The 14173-nt window shown below is 50.1% G+C and overlaps 2 protein-coding genes across 2 annotated transcripts; one reads left to right on the top strand and one right to left on the bottom strand.

Moving 5' to 3' along the window:
* Positions 1–580: 580 nt before the first annotated feature.
* On the top strand, positions 581–2704 carry LOC131208078 (U2 small nuclear ribonucleoprotein auxiliary factor 35 kDa subunit-related protein 2). Its single transcript, XM_058200724.1, has 7 exons — positions 581–606; positions 671–1247; positions 1331–1569; positions 1628–1731; positions 1912–2071; positions 2133–2225; positions 2695–2704. The coding sequence occupies exons 1-7, from the start codon at positions 581–583 to the stop codon at positions 2702–2704; spliced, it is 1209 nt and encodes a 402-aa protein (XP_058056707.1).
* Positions 2705–3088: 384 nt separating this feature from the next.
* Positions 3089–4567, bottom strand: LOC131208077 (putative gustatory receptor 28a). The gene is made up of 2 exons (XM_058200723.1): positions 3272–4567; positions 3089–3208 (listed from the first exon to the last, which is right to left on the bottom strand). The coding sequence occupies exons 1-2, from the start codon at positions 4565–4567 to the stop codon at positions 3089–3091; spliced, it is 1416 nt and encodes a 471-aa protein (XP_058056706.1).
* Between the last annotated feature and the right edge of the window lie 9606 nt (positions 4568–14173).

Here is a 14173-nt window from a genome sequence, read left to right as displayed (position 1 = left end):
GAAGACTTTTTTTAATCTGCATTCTGATTCAACTTAATCCTAGACTGAGATTTACTCGGAAGTTCGGATTAATCGGAAGTTCTGCAATTCTATTCCGTGTATTTATAAAACTGCTCAGCAAATTGTCCAAATAGAGAGGACAGACTAACGTTGGATGATTCAGCCAAGATGAACCAGCCAGCCTCGCCATGTTTTCACATAAAATCGAAAAGTTCAAATCAATTTGAATATTCTTTGTCATACAGCGGGCGCTGGTTTGTCGTGCCACTTACTAGGCGTTGTTGTTCAAGTCTTTGCACTTCTTTGTTTGCTGGAAGGGCATTGGATGCTTAAGATCTTATTTAAAATTAAGATTCTTTTTAATCTTAAGATTTTATTAATTTAACGCCTTTAAGCCGGCGTTCAAGCAAAATGCGCCTAGAATTGCTGCAATTCAGTGTTCGAAGCATGTGCGTGAAGACAGCCCACTTATATTGCTCCACTCGCACTGACAGCAATGTCAAACCGAGCCGGCAAAATTGAACAGTTTCTCGCGCTCGAAATGAATTTGTTGACGAAAACAAAAACCACTTCTGCCCAAATGGATTCCTTGGGAGGCAAATTAAAGTAACCAAAACCATGTAAATGTGTCCCAACAAAAGCTTTTCTAATAGCGTATTCCTGCTTACAGACGAAAAGAATGGCGCAAGCTGTGGAAAAAGAGACGGCGTAAACTGAGGCGTCAGAAGCTGGCCCAAGAGCGGGACCGACTGGAGGCGGAACAGGAAGCAGCGAAACAAGCCGTTCCGCAACATCGCCAGTATCTGGTGGAAAAGGAACGCTTAGAACGAGAAGCCGAAGGCCGCGAAGAATTAGAACGGGCGCAACGGAATGCCGTTTGGTTGGAGAACGAGCGGAAGGCGCAGCTAAAGTTTGCCGAAACTCGCCGCAGGTTGGAGGAAGAGCAACGTGCGGAACAAGCCAAACGGGAGCGCATTCGTAAGGAGTACGAGGAAATGGAACGTAAAGTACGAGAGGCGAAAGCAGAGCGCATCCGACAGCAACAGGAACTTCGACAGATGCTACTCGAGCGGCAGCATAGGCTCGAACAGTATGCAGCCTCGGGCATCATTCACGATCTGGACGAACTACGGACGGTGCACAATACCCGTAGTGAGGCGACGGATTGTAGATTCTTTTCGAAAACCGGAGCATGTCGATTCGGTTTACGGTGCGCCGAAAATCATCCGACACCCGGATTGAGCAAGGTGAGCAGGTGATGGAAGGGGCACCACTTAGAAGCGAAATAATTTTCTAACCATCACCTCTTTGAACTCCTCAACCCGTACAGATTCTGTTGATTGTGAATTTTTTCAACCATCCTGCCCTGGAACGTACCGTGCACACCGAGTATGGGCTCGATGTTCGGCTGGAGTTTGACGAAGACGATCTGAGAAGCAGTTTTGCGGAGTTTTTCCGCGACATCGTGGAAGAGTTCGAGAAATTTGGAAGCATCCGGCACATCTTTGTCTGCCGGAATAGCGGTGTTCACCTGAGAGGAAATGTGTACATAGAATTTGAACACATGAGGTGTGTTGTATATCGGTTATATCCCTGTCCCCAGCTAATCATTGTTCTCTGCGCGCAGAAATGCTGCTGCCGCTTATCTACGGATGAATGGTCGATTCTACGCCAAGAAGCAGCTACGCGTGGAGTTCCGGAATCCAATCGTGTGGCCGGCCGCGGTCTGTGGTAAATGCTAGCGGGGTGAATGTATCCTTTTGTAAAACGGAAGCGTGGGGATAATGTTGGGAAATAATGCAGTGTGCCCGTACTCTATTATCCTTAACCCAAGAACTCCATCTGGTCTAGCTTCAGGCTGGATTTGTGCCACGAATTAACCAACAACAACCTATGGGCTCGAACTTACAGGACTTTCCGAGATGAGACGCTGCCAGAAAGGACCGGGTTGCAATTTTTTGCACATTTTCAAGAACCCAGACGATCGCTACCGGTACGATCACTTCCGAGAAAGCAGATCGGTGCGCAGGGAAGCTGCTGTAACTGTTCCAGCAACGCCACTGAGCAAAAAGTACGTGTCCCATATTTTTCCTATCTTGGTGTTATGTAAAGAGAGTTGATTTTCGTTCCAGGAGTTGGGATGAAATTACGGCCAGCAGCTCGCAAAGGGCAAGGAACAGTGCCCATTGGCGCTGGTCAGAATCGCCTGAAGTGGACGACCGGAGGCTCGTCGGCACCAATAGTGTAGACGTCCAGACGACCAGAGACGTCCCAATCGAAGTCAAAGTCCCTAGTCCCAAACGACGCCATAGTAAAGAGTGTCGTGAAAAATCAACGTCAAGCAAACGTGATAAAAAAAGGCGCAGAAGCCACGAGCGCAGCCGTAGTCCGAAGAAACGAGAAGTCAAAAAGGAGAAACGTAACGGCAGGCGCAGTCGGGAACGCACCAGAAGCCACAGTCAGAGCTCGTCGCGTTCCTCAAGAAAGTCCGAACGGAAGAAAAGTCGATCTCGCTCTAGATCGCGACGATCTTGAATTAGACTATTTACAAACCAAAGAATTGGTTTTGTACCATCGCCAGTCACCGGCAGGGCCTTACTTGTAAATAGAGGAAAGCAATGTAATAACGATTGTCGTTACCGTGTCGGTAAATTACTCTGTTCACGTTATTCGCACCTGACCCCATTTCCTTAGAACTACGTGAAACAAATCGTTTTCTCGGGATCCACAAACCCAGCCAGGAAACGCACGTGTTGTGAAGCGATCACTCCAAATTGGTGCTCAGAAATGCAAATTTATGCACAACTATATGCTGAGCGGCATTTTGCGCTGAATTTTCCAGAACGCGTTTCGACGCTGCTTTTTGTCCGGGCACCAGGCACCATTCTCTCGATACATACGCATAACATTTAACTTACACGTTTTGATAGTTCCAGAAAATTCGTTACAAAAAAAACGGTTGAACAGCGCGTATTTTGGAGCGATTTTAAACAACAGCCATTAGGTGCCAGTTTAAGGAACAATTTCTTTATTTGCTGTAAACTTAAGTAAACTTAATGTATTGCTCTAGAGTGCGTGCCGTCTTCGTCTATGAGATCCAAGTTTCGTTGCCCAGGAATGCTCTGGCTATGGTTTCGTGTCGGGTATCGTCCATACTTAGCTGGTACTGCACGAGAATGACCAAGTACGTGGTCGCAGCCCCAACCAGCTGGGAAAAGGGGACACCATTAACTAACCCGCCCATTTGCATCCTCCGCAGGGTCGTACGTACCGTGAAGATGAGTGTAAAGTCCAGGCTAAACAATCCGCAGGCCGTGAAGCGTACCCTCCGGTGTACCATTTGCTGGGACAGGTGCATCAGTTTGGTCGCCAGTTCGTGGCTCTCCGGCCCACTGGTTACGTTGAGCAGCTTGTGCACATTCACCCCAATGTTGTCGTTCTCGCGCATCATCGAACTGCTTCCGTACACGATGTTAAACACTCCGCTCCCGTACACCATCGCCTGGCAGAGGAAGAACAGCGCAAACTGTCCCTTGGAGAAGGGCGTATCGTGCGACGTGGTTCCGATAACCGCATCCAGCACGTAGTACGAGTTGAAGAGGACAATCAGGAACACGACCGTCACGATCGTTAGCATCTGTATGGTGAAATAGTCCTGGGCGTAGCTGCACGCCTCGCACAGTGCGTCCTGAATCTCGGCCACGGTGGACACGACGTCCGGCATCGATTTGTCGTTGTTGGAGTAGGTGGACGCGATACCGAGTGGCCGCTGGATCTTGATCGCATGCCAGTAGCTGGGTCGCCGCTCGGGCGAGTGTCGCTTCTCGAGCGCCGCCTGGCGCAGATGCTTCAGCACCTTGTTCAGCAGATGGAACCGGTGTTTGGTTTGGTTGACGAAGCACAGAAACACCACGACCACCATCGACATCATAAAGTACGGCATCAGAAAGGCCAGCCACGTCGTAACACTCGGATAGGTGCTCGAACTGATGAACACGGCCAAACACACGGCCAGATAGAGCGTCGTTATGATCACTTTGGCGCACATTACCAGCAGATTGTAGTGCAAAGTGCTCTTGTAGTTGGTCTCCATGCCGATCTCCTTAAACCGCCGATCGATACTGGCCAGCGCGTGGAACGATTTGATCAACTTGTCGCGCTGGAAGATGCTGCAGAAGAACGTCATAATGAGCGCCGTGATGCCGATCGTGAACTGAAGCACGTCTCCCAGAGTGCTGATGTCGGTGCGGAAGAAGAACCGCGTGATGGTTTCGCCCTTCAGGAGCGCGTTCACGTAGCAGCTGCAGAACAGGATCACGTGCAGGCTGGAGTTGATGTACCCGAACGGGGTGCACCGTAGCAGCATCAGCTCCGTCGGTCCCTTCACCACCGTAAACGGTGTCATACCGACCAGGAACGAGATACGCAACACTGGCCGCTGGGCTGCGTAGAAGTCCTTCGGGTTGAGAAAGGTGCGCAAACTTTGCGTTATCATGGCGGTGAGTGAACCGACGAACATGATGTTGGTCCAGTTTTTGCGCTCCGGATGCACTCCCGTCGGCTTCATTTTGCAAACTGACACCACCGATGTCCCTAGCGGGCTTTACTTAGCCCTTTACGACCCCCTTTAGTACACCGGCACCACGGGGAAAACATCGTGACAGGTCGTTCCGACAGGAATATCAATAGCATCATTAAATGCCGCCCCAGTTTCCGTGGACCCAGGAGAATTCTCCACCTCACGTTCACCGCGAACGTGTGGTCCACGAGACCAATTTTCCGGCCGTCATGCGCCTGGTGCGGAAGAGGAAAACTACTTTCCGTTTCGTTCGTGGTAAGTGGACACACGCGGGCGGACACAATGCGTGAGACGACGGATGTCGCGTTTTAACAGGGCGAGGCACTCCGGTTACAGCCGGCAGGTTTAATGGGCACACTAAACCACACATGCATCGACCGGAATATGGGAATGTAATCAAGCTGCTCGTGACGGAGAGCGGGGTGCGGCGGTTGAATGTTGGAATTTGTTGTCCTTCGAGTTCATGGCCCGCGCCGTGTAAACAGTTCGCGATTCGGTAAACATCGAACCGGCGATAGTAGATCTTTCGGAGCGCACGGCAGCCCAAACAGGACCCAGCCGCCCGGCCCAGGACTCGAAGTTAACGATATCTCTCGGGCGGATTGGCTGTGCTGAGCTTTAAGCGCTTCGCTGACATTTCCCACACTTTTCTTTATCAGTGAAAAAGTCCCTCGCATTTCACGCCTTAATGGTGCAGGCTTAACGTCCTAATGGAACGCCTTAATGGGACACGCCTTGCTGGAAGGAATCGCGAGGTCCTGAAAGGTATCGTGTTACAGTTTTAATTATTAGGCCCCCAAGGTCTTTTTTGAATTAGAAAATAACGCCCTTTCTTAATGAGTAAGTCTTTTTATCAGATATTTTGCCTTTATCAGATTAATTCTAGGGATATTGTCTCTCTTAGCGAGAAGGAGCCGAGAACGTTATATCGTGGATCGTAATCAATAACTTCAAACTACACTACGGAGATAAACAAAATTTTAATCAAAACTTTAATCACTTGAAATCAGTGTTGTCCGGATATCTTTACCAGGATCGCCTCCATTGGTCTGACCTCCGGCCCTCCATTACATTATGTCCGTCACGACGGCGGCACGATAAAGGTAATTAGCCGAAACCGACCGAAACTCTCCAACCGCCAACGGTCCGAAACGATTCCCCGTGTGCACCTACTCCTGGTCATACGCAAACAATGACCCAGCCACCGAATGTCACGATGGCCTTGCGGCAAAGAGGGGTAGAAAAAGGGAGAAAAAATGAACGGACAGAATAATGATTCGATGATCGGACGGCAGATGAGTGCCTATTAGTGCCCGCCATCGGCTGCGTCTGTGTCATTGAAGCCAAGAACCATCCAGAATCGCCATCCGCTCACCGCGCACCGGCACGGAGCGCACGGAGAGCAGCCGTCGTGGGCACCGGTGGCCGTGAACCAATTCAACCCGACGCCGGCCAACACGGAACCATCCTTGAACCTTCCCTGTTTGGCGTAGCATCGCATGATGTTTTTCAAGACCAGACATTAGAAGCGGAAGGCAATGGTCTCGGTGGCGCACGTCGAATCGCTAGACAGCCGGAAGCGATCCTCTCGTTAGATTTGGCGGCCCGCCAAAAGCGACATCTTATCGGGTAAACATTTTTTTCACCCCAAATCGGGACATTCGGTGCCATACGCATCGCTCAGCGCAGTTCCATCAAGGTTCGCGCGATGATGACACACACAGCTGATGTCCTTTCTTTTGCAGGATGAGGGTTTCGGATTTCGGACGAACATATTTTGGCGGCGGCGGCACAGATGCATCCGGAACCGGTTATATCATCGAAGGCTTTCGCCCTTTCGCCCGTCCGACCGACGAGCTCCACTTAAACTTGAACTTCAGCCATCCATTCTGGGGTCCGGCGGAGTGCGCCGTACTTGAGAGCCCGCCGTCCGACCGGCCACACGATGAAGATGACTTTCATTTTCCGCCTTGTGACACGGGCGCTAGGGGTCCTAGAGGGACGTTAGGCTGGACAGAGCGCACCGAGAGATGAGGCATTCGCCTGCTCGTAAAGTCGTCCAAGGCAGCCGGCTGGACATGGCGCAGGTTTGGCGCAGCACAGTGAACGTGCACTGGAAGGTCGCCGCCGGCGGCCGCATTAGTAGATTGTCGTTTTAATAGCACTCCACGACGATGGGCCAGCGGCGATGGGCAAATTCTCACCTTCTGCAACGCCGAAGATCGTGCATCTTCCCCGACGGTGGCCGTGTAAACGATCTCCCCGAACGTACGGTACGGACCTCAGCCTAGCTTCCCGTAACATGCCGCGAGTTGCATAGTCAACGACCCGCTGTCTGATGGCTGCCGACAACTGAATAAAAATAATAATTACATTACCCCCGCGGTACGGGGTGGTCAAACAATTACGACAACCGAAAGCCCGGCCAGTCGGGCGGCTAATCGTTCGCAGCGATTAAACGGCGTGGAAAAAACACAATCTGCTGCGCTTACGGTGATTGTTTCCTCGGCGTGGCGCAACCGAAAAGGAAAACGCGCACGCAGAAAGGCACGAACCGCTACGAAACAGCCGGCACAGCGGCGTTCCCGTGGATGGATGTCCTACATCGGGCCCCGCCACCGGCGACGGGGAGCAGCCATTTTCGCGCCAACATCGCAACATCGGAAACATCGCGCCTGCGATTCGCGCTTCGATGGTCGCACTCAGCGTGCTGCTTCATTCACTCACTATCTGAGGATCGGCCACAACCTGCTCATCGTTGGCCGGGGTCATGGCAACAGAGCCTCACGAGTGGGCCTCATCCATGGGCGAGCCCAATCCGGCGCGTCACAATGGCCATTTAAACTGTACCACCGATCGGCGTCGTGGATCAATCTGCGGGCTGCGATGCTGGCAGATTATCCTGCGGCACTATGCCACTAGCTGGATCGATGCCTCTTATCGCCCAGGATCTTCCTGAAGAGTCGAGGTCTAGCCCCGATTAGGAAAAAAAAACAAGCCAACAATCAATCAATTGTGCAACCGGCGCCAAAGAGCCGTTTAATCGACAGACGGCACCCTCTTCTGGGTGCCATTTTATGTAACGCCTAGTTAGTGACACCGGGAGTGGGTGTGAGTGTGGAGGGCCGCATAAGTGCCCCCATGCGGGACCCTGCAGTGTGGGAGCAGCTGGAGAGTGTGGCGTAAGAGGGCGATCTGCGATCATTACAAACCAGAGCATCACGATCCGGTGCTACCGATCGACAGGCCCGGGCCAGTGTTAGCCGGGCATTAGCCGTCTTACGTGCGAGACAATTATTGGGCACTTCTTCCTCTGCGTGGCCCGCAGAAGGGTGCTCATTTTCAAGCGCCGTGTGCCGGCGTGTGTACTTAGGGCCGATCTCGAAGCCGCTGCCGGTGTTATCGAACGGAGAAAGGAGGCCAACGGCAAAAACAGTGATCGAATGATGAAATGGCAAAAAGGTTAAAATGCTGTTCGTTACATGCTGTTTAGCACTTGCGCGATACGAACGGTCACATTCCGGGCGCCGTGAATACGGTGGAAACAAAAAATCTATATAAAAATGAATGTTTGTCCGTCGTGTTTTCCTTTTCCTCTTTCAAGGGGATTTTAATACAGACGCACCTTCTCGAAGTAGCTGTCGATCCAAAAATGGCCCAAAGTACCCGAAAATTCAATTGGTTTATTAAAAACACCTTCTTATTTGAATTAAATGCACTCTATTCGCTGATCTAATCGGGCAGATCAGCTCTCAGAGGAGATCACTTATCGCACCAATCAACGATCAGAATTTCGCTACCAATCTCTCCGGAGAAGCAAAGAGGACAGCTAGATCTCTTTCTAATCCGGCGCAACTGAGCTACCTCCGCCGTGCTGCATGAAGCCCTATTACAAATATCGCTGGAATCGGTCCTCTTTCGAAAGAATTTTAATGCGGACACACCTTGTTCATGCAGCTGTCGATCCGAAAATGGCCGAAACTACCCGAAAAATCAATTGATTAATTAAAAACACCTTCTCAATAGAAATAAACCCTTTTTATTCGCTAATCTCATCTGGGGCAGATCAGCTCTCAGAGGAGATCGCTTATCGCACCAATCAGCGATCAGGATCTGCCCACTAATCTCGACGGGGAAACAAAGGGGACAGCTGGATCTCTTTCTAATCCGGCGCAACTGAGCTACCTCCGCCGTGCTGCATGCAGCCCTATTACAAATATCGCTGGAATCGGTCCGCTTTCGAGAGGATTTGAACGCGATCGCACATTATCCACGCAGCCATCGATCCGAAAATGTCGCAAAATATTAGGGTGGTCAGAGTGAAAATCAATTATTTTTTGGTGAATTTCAAAACATTATTTAAGATGTTTACGATGTTTCGATTTGCGTCAAATATACACCGTTTTGTAGGAAAATTTGTGGCCTTTTTACAATGCCTCTCTCATAGAAGTCTTGGTCGTTATTTGCGAAAAATTCTAGCAATTTATTTTCGCAATCGGTTGATTTAAGAACGGTAGCTCACAGCACTAGACACTGTATCTGCCGAAAATAACAGGAAAGTTTTCAGCATGTCTGCTATATGATTGTATTTATAATGGGGTATGCTCAAGTCAACCGTTCAATGGGAATTTCAAAAGGCCTTGGCAGGTCTGTTATCGTCTCTAGAAATTGAAAAAGGGAGTACGGTTCATGACCACAATCTTTTCGTTCCCATTCGGTCTCAAATACATTACTCTAAGAAGTTTCTCATATATTGTCCGAGGCTCCAATTTCTTTAATGTTATGTTTGTCAAAACACAGTCCTCCAGAGGATCAGGGGTCAAACAATACCTGAAATTTAAACCATGGTGGCAGAAGACTCCTATTTGGCAGAAGACCTTTTCAGGCCCCAATACCCCAATCCTTTAATACAAATCTTCAAAAAACCCCGAAACGAGATAAATGTTAAGTCCAAACAGCGAACGAATTCCGGAGGACAGCAGCCAGCCTCCGCTTAAATCTGATGAACGTAAGACAATTTGTATGATGCGTCTGCGTTTGAATGGAACCCGAACAATGTGCCGCCAGTTGTGTGGAAAGCGAAGCAAACGGCAAACAGCAAATCCCTGGCCAACCATTACGTCGAAACGTTCGTGTCCATAATTCGGAATTTTATGACCCGACCCGGCCCGGACGCGGCAGATTAGTGCGACCGAAAACCACAAACGCGCGGCGTTGGCCGGCAAACGTCGTACGTGGTCTCGGACACGGTGCATCTAATCAGCCGGGTGAGGAGGCGCCCCCGGGGGTTGCATAAAACACGCCGCGAGTGCCACCGGTGAGCGCGATCCTCGCGAGGAACGGCCGACTCGGTGTCCTTAGCGAATTCGAGTGATGGGACCGGACTGGCCCCGTGTGTGCACAAAGAACGCCGAAGAAGATGTGCAGCAACCGGGAGGCGAATGGAAAGTTGTTTTCCGTCAGAAGTCACCACCAGGAGGAGGGTCTGTGTGCGGCGTGATGATAAATGACGATGCCGCCGTGTGGTGGCGTAGTTATGCGAGGTGCAACGCCACGTGAGGTTGCCCAATCCCGCGCACTGGCGGCCTGGTAGGATGAAGGATGTGTTGTGTGCTGTGCAATGAAGTGCCATAATTATGATTCGTTCTCCGCGTCCGCGGCCAGATTGATGCAACCGGAGGCCCCTCGGTGCATTTTTGTTTTAATCAACCCGAGCCGTTACGAGCCACCGAGTAACCGCGGTCAACCCCATTCACTTGACGCGGAAGCGTTCGCTGGAGAGTGGCGAACTGGATTAGACGAGCAGCACTGACCCACATTTTAAATCGAACGAGCGTCTTCAATCGCTCCGCGGATCCGCAGCCACCGAAGCCTCGGTGACCTCGCCGACCCGGAGAGCGCACGTTCTCACGCTCCGAGCCCGGGGACCGGATCGGAAGCTGAGGAGGTCCAGACCGACGCAAACGAAAGTGATTGCGCAACGGACCGCGAGACAATGACGACGGTTCGGCTGGCCTATTTGGTCGGGCGGTAGAGGGCCCTTCAACGGTGGCTAGGTCGGCCACGTAGTGTTGGCCAAAAATTCCATCCCGAGTGGAGTCAGGGATCAGGAAAAGAAAGTGGCCAGCTGGCGGTTCGGCCGGCGAAAATCGTAACAATAAACCCCCACTCCACGATCGGAAGAGTCGGTGCCGTTTCCACGTTGATCCGGACGAGAATTGCCATCGTCATCGGGGTGGTCGGGGCGGTTGTCATCAGCTTGGGCTGATGATGATGGCGGCGCATGACGCAACTTCCTGCAAACATCACGGGGCCGGGTCCGGGGACCACCACGCCCGGGGGGCTCACATCCTACGCCGATGAGTGTGATCGCCTGCTGGGGTCTGTGGTCGCGTGCAGGCCATCGAATTCTGACCCGCAGCGAAGACGTGAGCGATCTCCCCGCAAGCCCGCGGGTGCCACCGCCAACGAAGGGTCACACCACACGTTGCGTCACGTGCTTGGCGACCCCGCAGATAGGCCGCCTTATCTACGTGCGGCATAATGCGCCAACGCCATAATAGGTAAATATGCTCAGGACTCGTGGCGGGAAGCAATACATATTCAAGTTGCACGGTTCCGTCGCCCGTCTTATGCTGTGCATTATTTAACGCACTTTTCCAACGCGTCTTCTTTTGCTCTACCGCTCGGTCCCTTCCCGGGGCCATTTATCTTCCCCGCAAAGATTCAGATCCGATCTGCAGCCCGCGGTTTAATTATTAAGTTGAGCTTTATGCAACCGACGATGCAACTGCGAGAGAGAGAGAGAGGGACCGATCTAAATTGTGTCTCATTGTGATGGTCCGCGGCTGGCCCGTTGTGGGAAGATGCGACCAGCCTCCGACGGGCCGTCCATGTTTAATGTACCATGTTTAGTTTGCTATTTGCAGCCGCTGGCCGATTGCACACCGCCACTGTTTGGGCGCCACAAAACAATGGTAAGGCACGAAATTGACAATCAACAACAGCTTCAGCAGCGGCTGCTGACCACTCGGCTGCTCGGTTGGCGTGTCAATTGGCGGACGTTCGGATCTTGCCCGCGCCCGTAACGGTCTTATAATGGAGACGGGTCCGCGAGAAGCTTAAGCATCGGGTGGCGGAAATAATAAGAAGTTTGAACAAAAACCCGGCAGAAAACCGATTTAGTGGCCTATCGGGTGACGTGTTTGACTTTGGCGCCTTACGCAAGCACCGAACGGCGAAGAGATGAATTTGTCAAACCCGAGCGTTGCACAATTTACCTCGGGGGACATCTCTTCTGCGTAATAATGGTTCAAACAATGATTTCAATTGTACTTCAAATATATACCCGCCGGGCCGTGTGAGGTCGAATCCCAGCCTCCGGATTCCGTCACCAGCCGTCACGCGGAAGGATCGCCATGAACGCGCACGCCTTGCATCGTCTTGCGCTGGAACCGAGTATTCGAAATTGGAGTTGGGAAAGTTTGAATCTTCTGAGGGTTGGGTATGCTTCCCATTTGGGACACACTGTTTAGTTGAACACGTCAACGGGAATCGGGAACACAGTTTTACTTGAATCATTAACACGAACCATCATTTTAATAATGAAACCTGTCACCCGAAACGTGAGTGATCTTGACTTGCACGGCTTTCAGTCGCTTCTGTTAAATCAACTCAATTTTTCAGTCATATCGGTACTTCTCTTCTATTTCTATTTCTTTGAACTTACATCTTGAAAAATTTAAAAATTGCTGTGCAATTTTGATGTCAGACCATCATTCTTATACGCATCTTGTTCCCGGGTCTATCGAAAGGTCCGTGGTAATAAATAACATTGAAGTAAGCCATGGAGCCAGTCAGCGAAATAGGAGTACACACTGAGTTCAAAGACGTACTATCCACATAGACAATATTGCAAATAAACTCTGAAAATATGTTTAGGATACCACGCTGTTCAATAAGTTTTGATCCTCAGTAACAGAGGACAGCCTGCGACAATACAGAAAAAGCCCAGGAAGTAGGCAAAGTTGACTTATTAAACATCTACACCTCACCAGAATTACAGTGGAAAGCAAAAAGATAGCAGGTTATTGCAAGATTTTTCCTGCTAAATTTTTGTCAATGTACCGCATTTAGTGTAATTTAATTTAAGTTCCTTAGAAATGAGGTGAAGTTTTCTTTGATAAAGGGAAGCTTCCCCGTTGAAAATTATATAAACCATTTAATGATCAAATGTACCACGGCTACTACGATATTTGTATGGACTTCCTTGTGTTTTTCAAGACGTTTGCTATTTATTTGATTTTTCCACAAAGCAAAATTTGTACAGAAAATGACTAATAATATAATAACCAATATTTAAAAAACATCATCGAGAGGGGAAGTTATCAAATTAGAATAGTGGGGTGGTCCATGGTTTTTGCTTAGAAAATTTTACTTTTACACCGTGAATTTTATCTTAAACGTTTTAGCATCGCTTACTCGGATTTGGACAGGCAATCAAACGCATGAGCTAAGGCCTCCAAAAAATGGGCAACGATCAATCCAGTGTCGCTGCGCATTAAATGGCATTAGAAAACGAGTAAGACGGAAATCTAAATCGTGAAAGCATAAGGTACCGAGACACCGAGAATAATCGACGACTCAACGCACCGACTGAAGCTAAGTGCATAAAACAAACAGCATTTTCGGCATGCGGAGCTTATATTCCGTTCCGCGTAAACAGCTCCATGGTCCACGTGCTTCCGTTCGTGTTGCGCGTTGGTCCTCGGGTACGAAATCAAACGCGTCAATACCGTTTTCCCTTTTCCCTTTTCCCTTGCCCAAAAATTTGTTTCGGGAACCGCGTGACCGCCCTGCGCACACGCCAGGCCGGCCAGGAATGGCCATTTCGAGAAGATTGTCGTTCAAATAGCGTCGAGTGGTGCGGGCCGCCGCAAGTGGTAAGCGTCCGGTAGCAGAAAAAGTGAGAGTCGAAGCAAAATCGAATCAAACAAACGGTGTTTGGAAGCGGATATCGTTACCGAACCGTGCGAAACCGAATGAATCATAAAAAAACACGGGAGGGAAAAGTCCGTAGTCCGGATGTGAGCTGTTAGGAAGTATTTCACGGAACATGAACCTGGCTAGTACTTAGCACCCGGTCGGAAGGGTGCCGAAAGAGTCGATCAAAGCCGGGTGCGAACGGCCGGGGGTGATAAAAGCGTGCTGCATGCACGGCATGAAACGGATTTCGGTGCACGTGAGCCTAACAGGTGTTTGGGCAAATGCAGCCAATTGAACGATCGCGATCGATTAGCTAAACAACCAACTAATATGGGCAAACTAGTGGCCGCACTTATCATCCATCACTGAGTGGCTGGCCAGGCAAATTCCTGGTGCAGATAGAAATGTGATTACACCACACAGTTATGGGATTCGGACTTCGTTTTTGTTGCCTTCGTTTGGTGAGTAGATAAATGGAATTTACCACACGTTACATCACACCCCTGGTGGTGACGGTGTTCGGATCCACATGGTTAAAATATTTAAAGCTTGATTTAACAACTCGCGGCAAAAAAGGATGACCCACCAGTGTTCGTCCTGGATAAGATA

This window comes from Anopheles bellator, chromosome 2 (assembly GCF_943735745.2).
Source record: "Anopheles bellator chromosome 2, idAnoBellAS_SP24_06.2, whole genome shotgun sequence".
Taxonomy (NCBI): Eukaryota; Metazoa; Arthropoda; class Insecta; order Diptera; family Culicidae; genus Anopheles; species Anopheles bellator.
The sequence above is the reverse complement of the archived record's forward strand: the minus strand, read 5'-3'. Positions and strand labels throughout refer to the sequence as shown.

Coding starts and splice junctions, on each gene's coding strand:
- LOC131208077 (XM_058200723.1), bottom strand. CDS start 4,567: ATGAAGCCGACGGGAGTGCATCCGGAGCGCAAAAACTGGACCAACATC. Junction 3,209..3,271: donor ACTTTACACTCATCTTCACG/GTACGTACGACC, acceptor CCCTTTTCCCAG/CTGGTTGGGGCTGCGACCAC.
- LOC131208078 (XM_058200724.1), top strand. CDS start 581: ATGGATTCCTTGGGAGGCAAATTAAA. Junction 607..670: donor TCCTTGGGAGGCAAATTAAA/GTAACCAAAACC, acceptor TCCTGCTTACAG/ACGAAAAGAATGGCGCAAGC. Junction 2,072..2,132: donor GCAACGCCACTGAGCAAAAA/GTACGTGTCCCA, acceptor TTTTCGTTCCAG/GAGTTGGGATGAAATTACGG.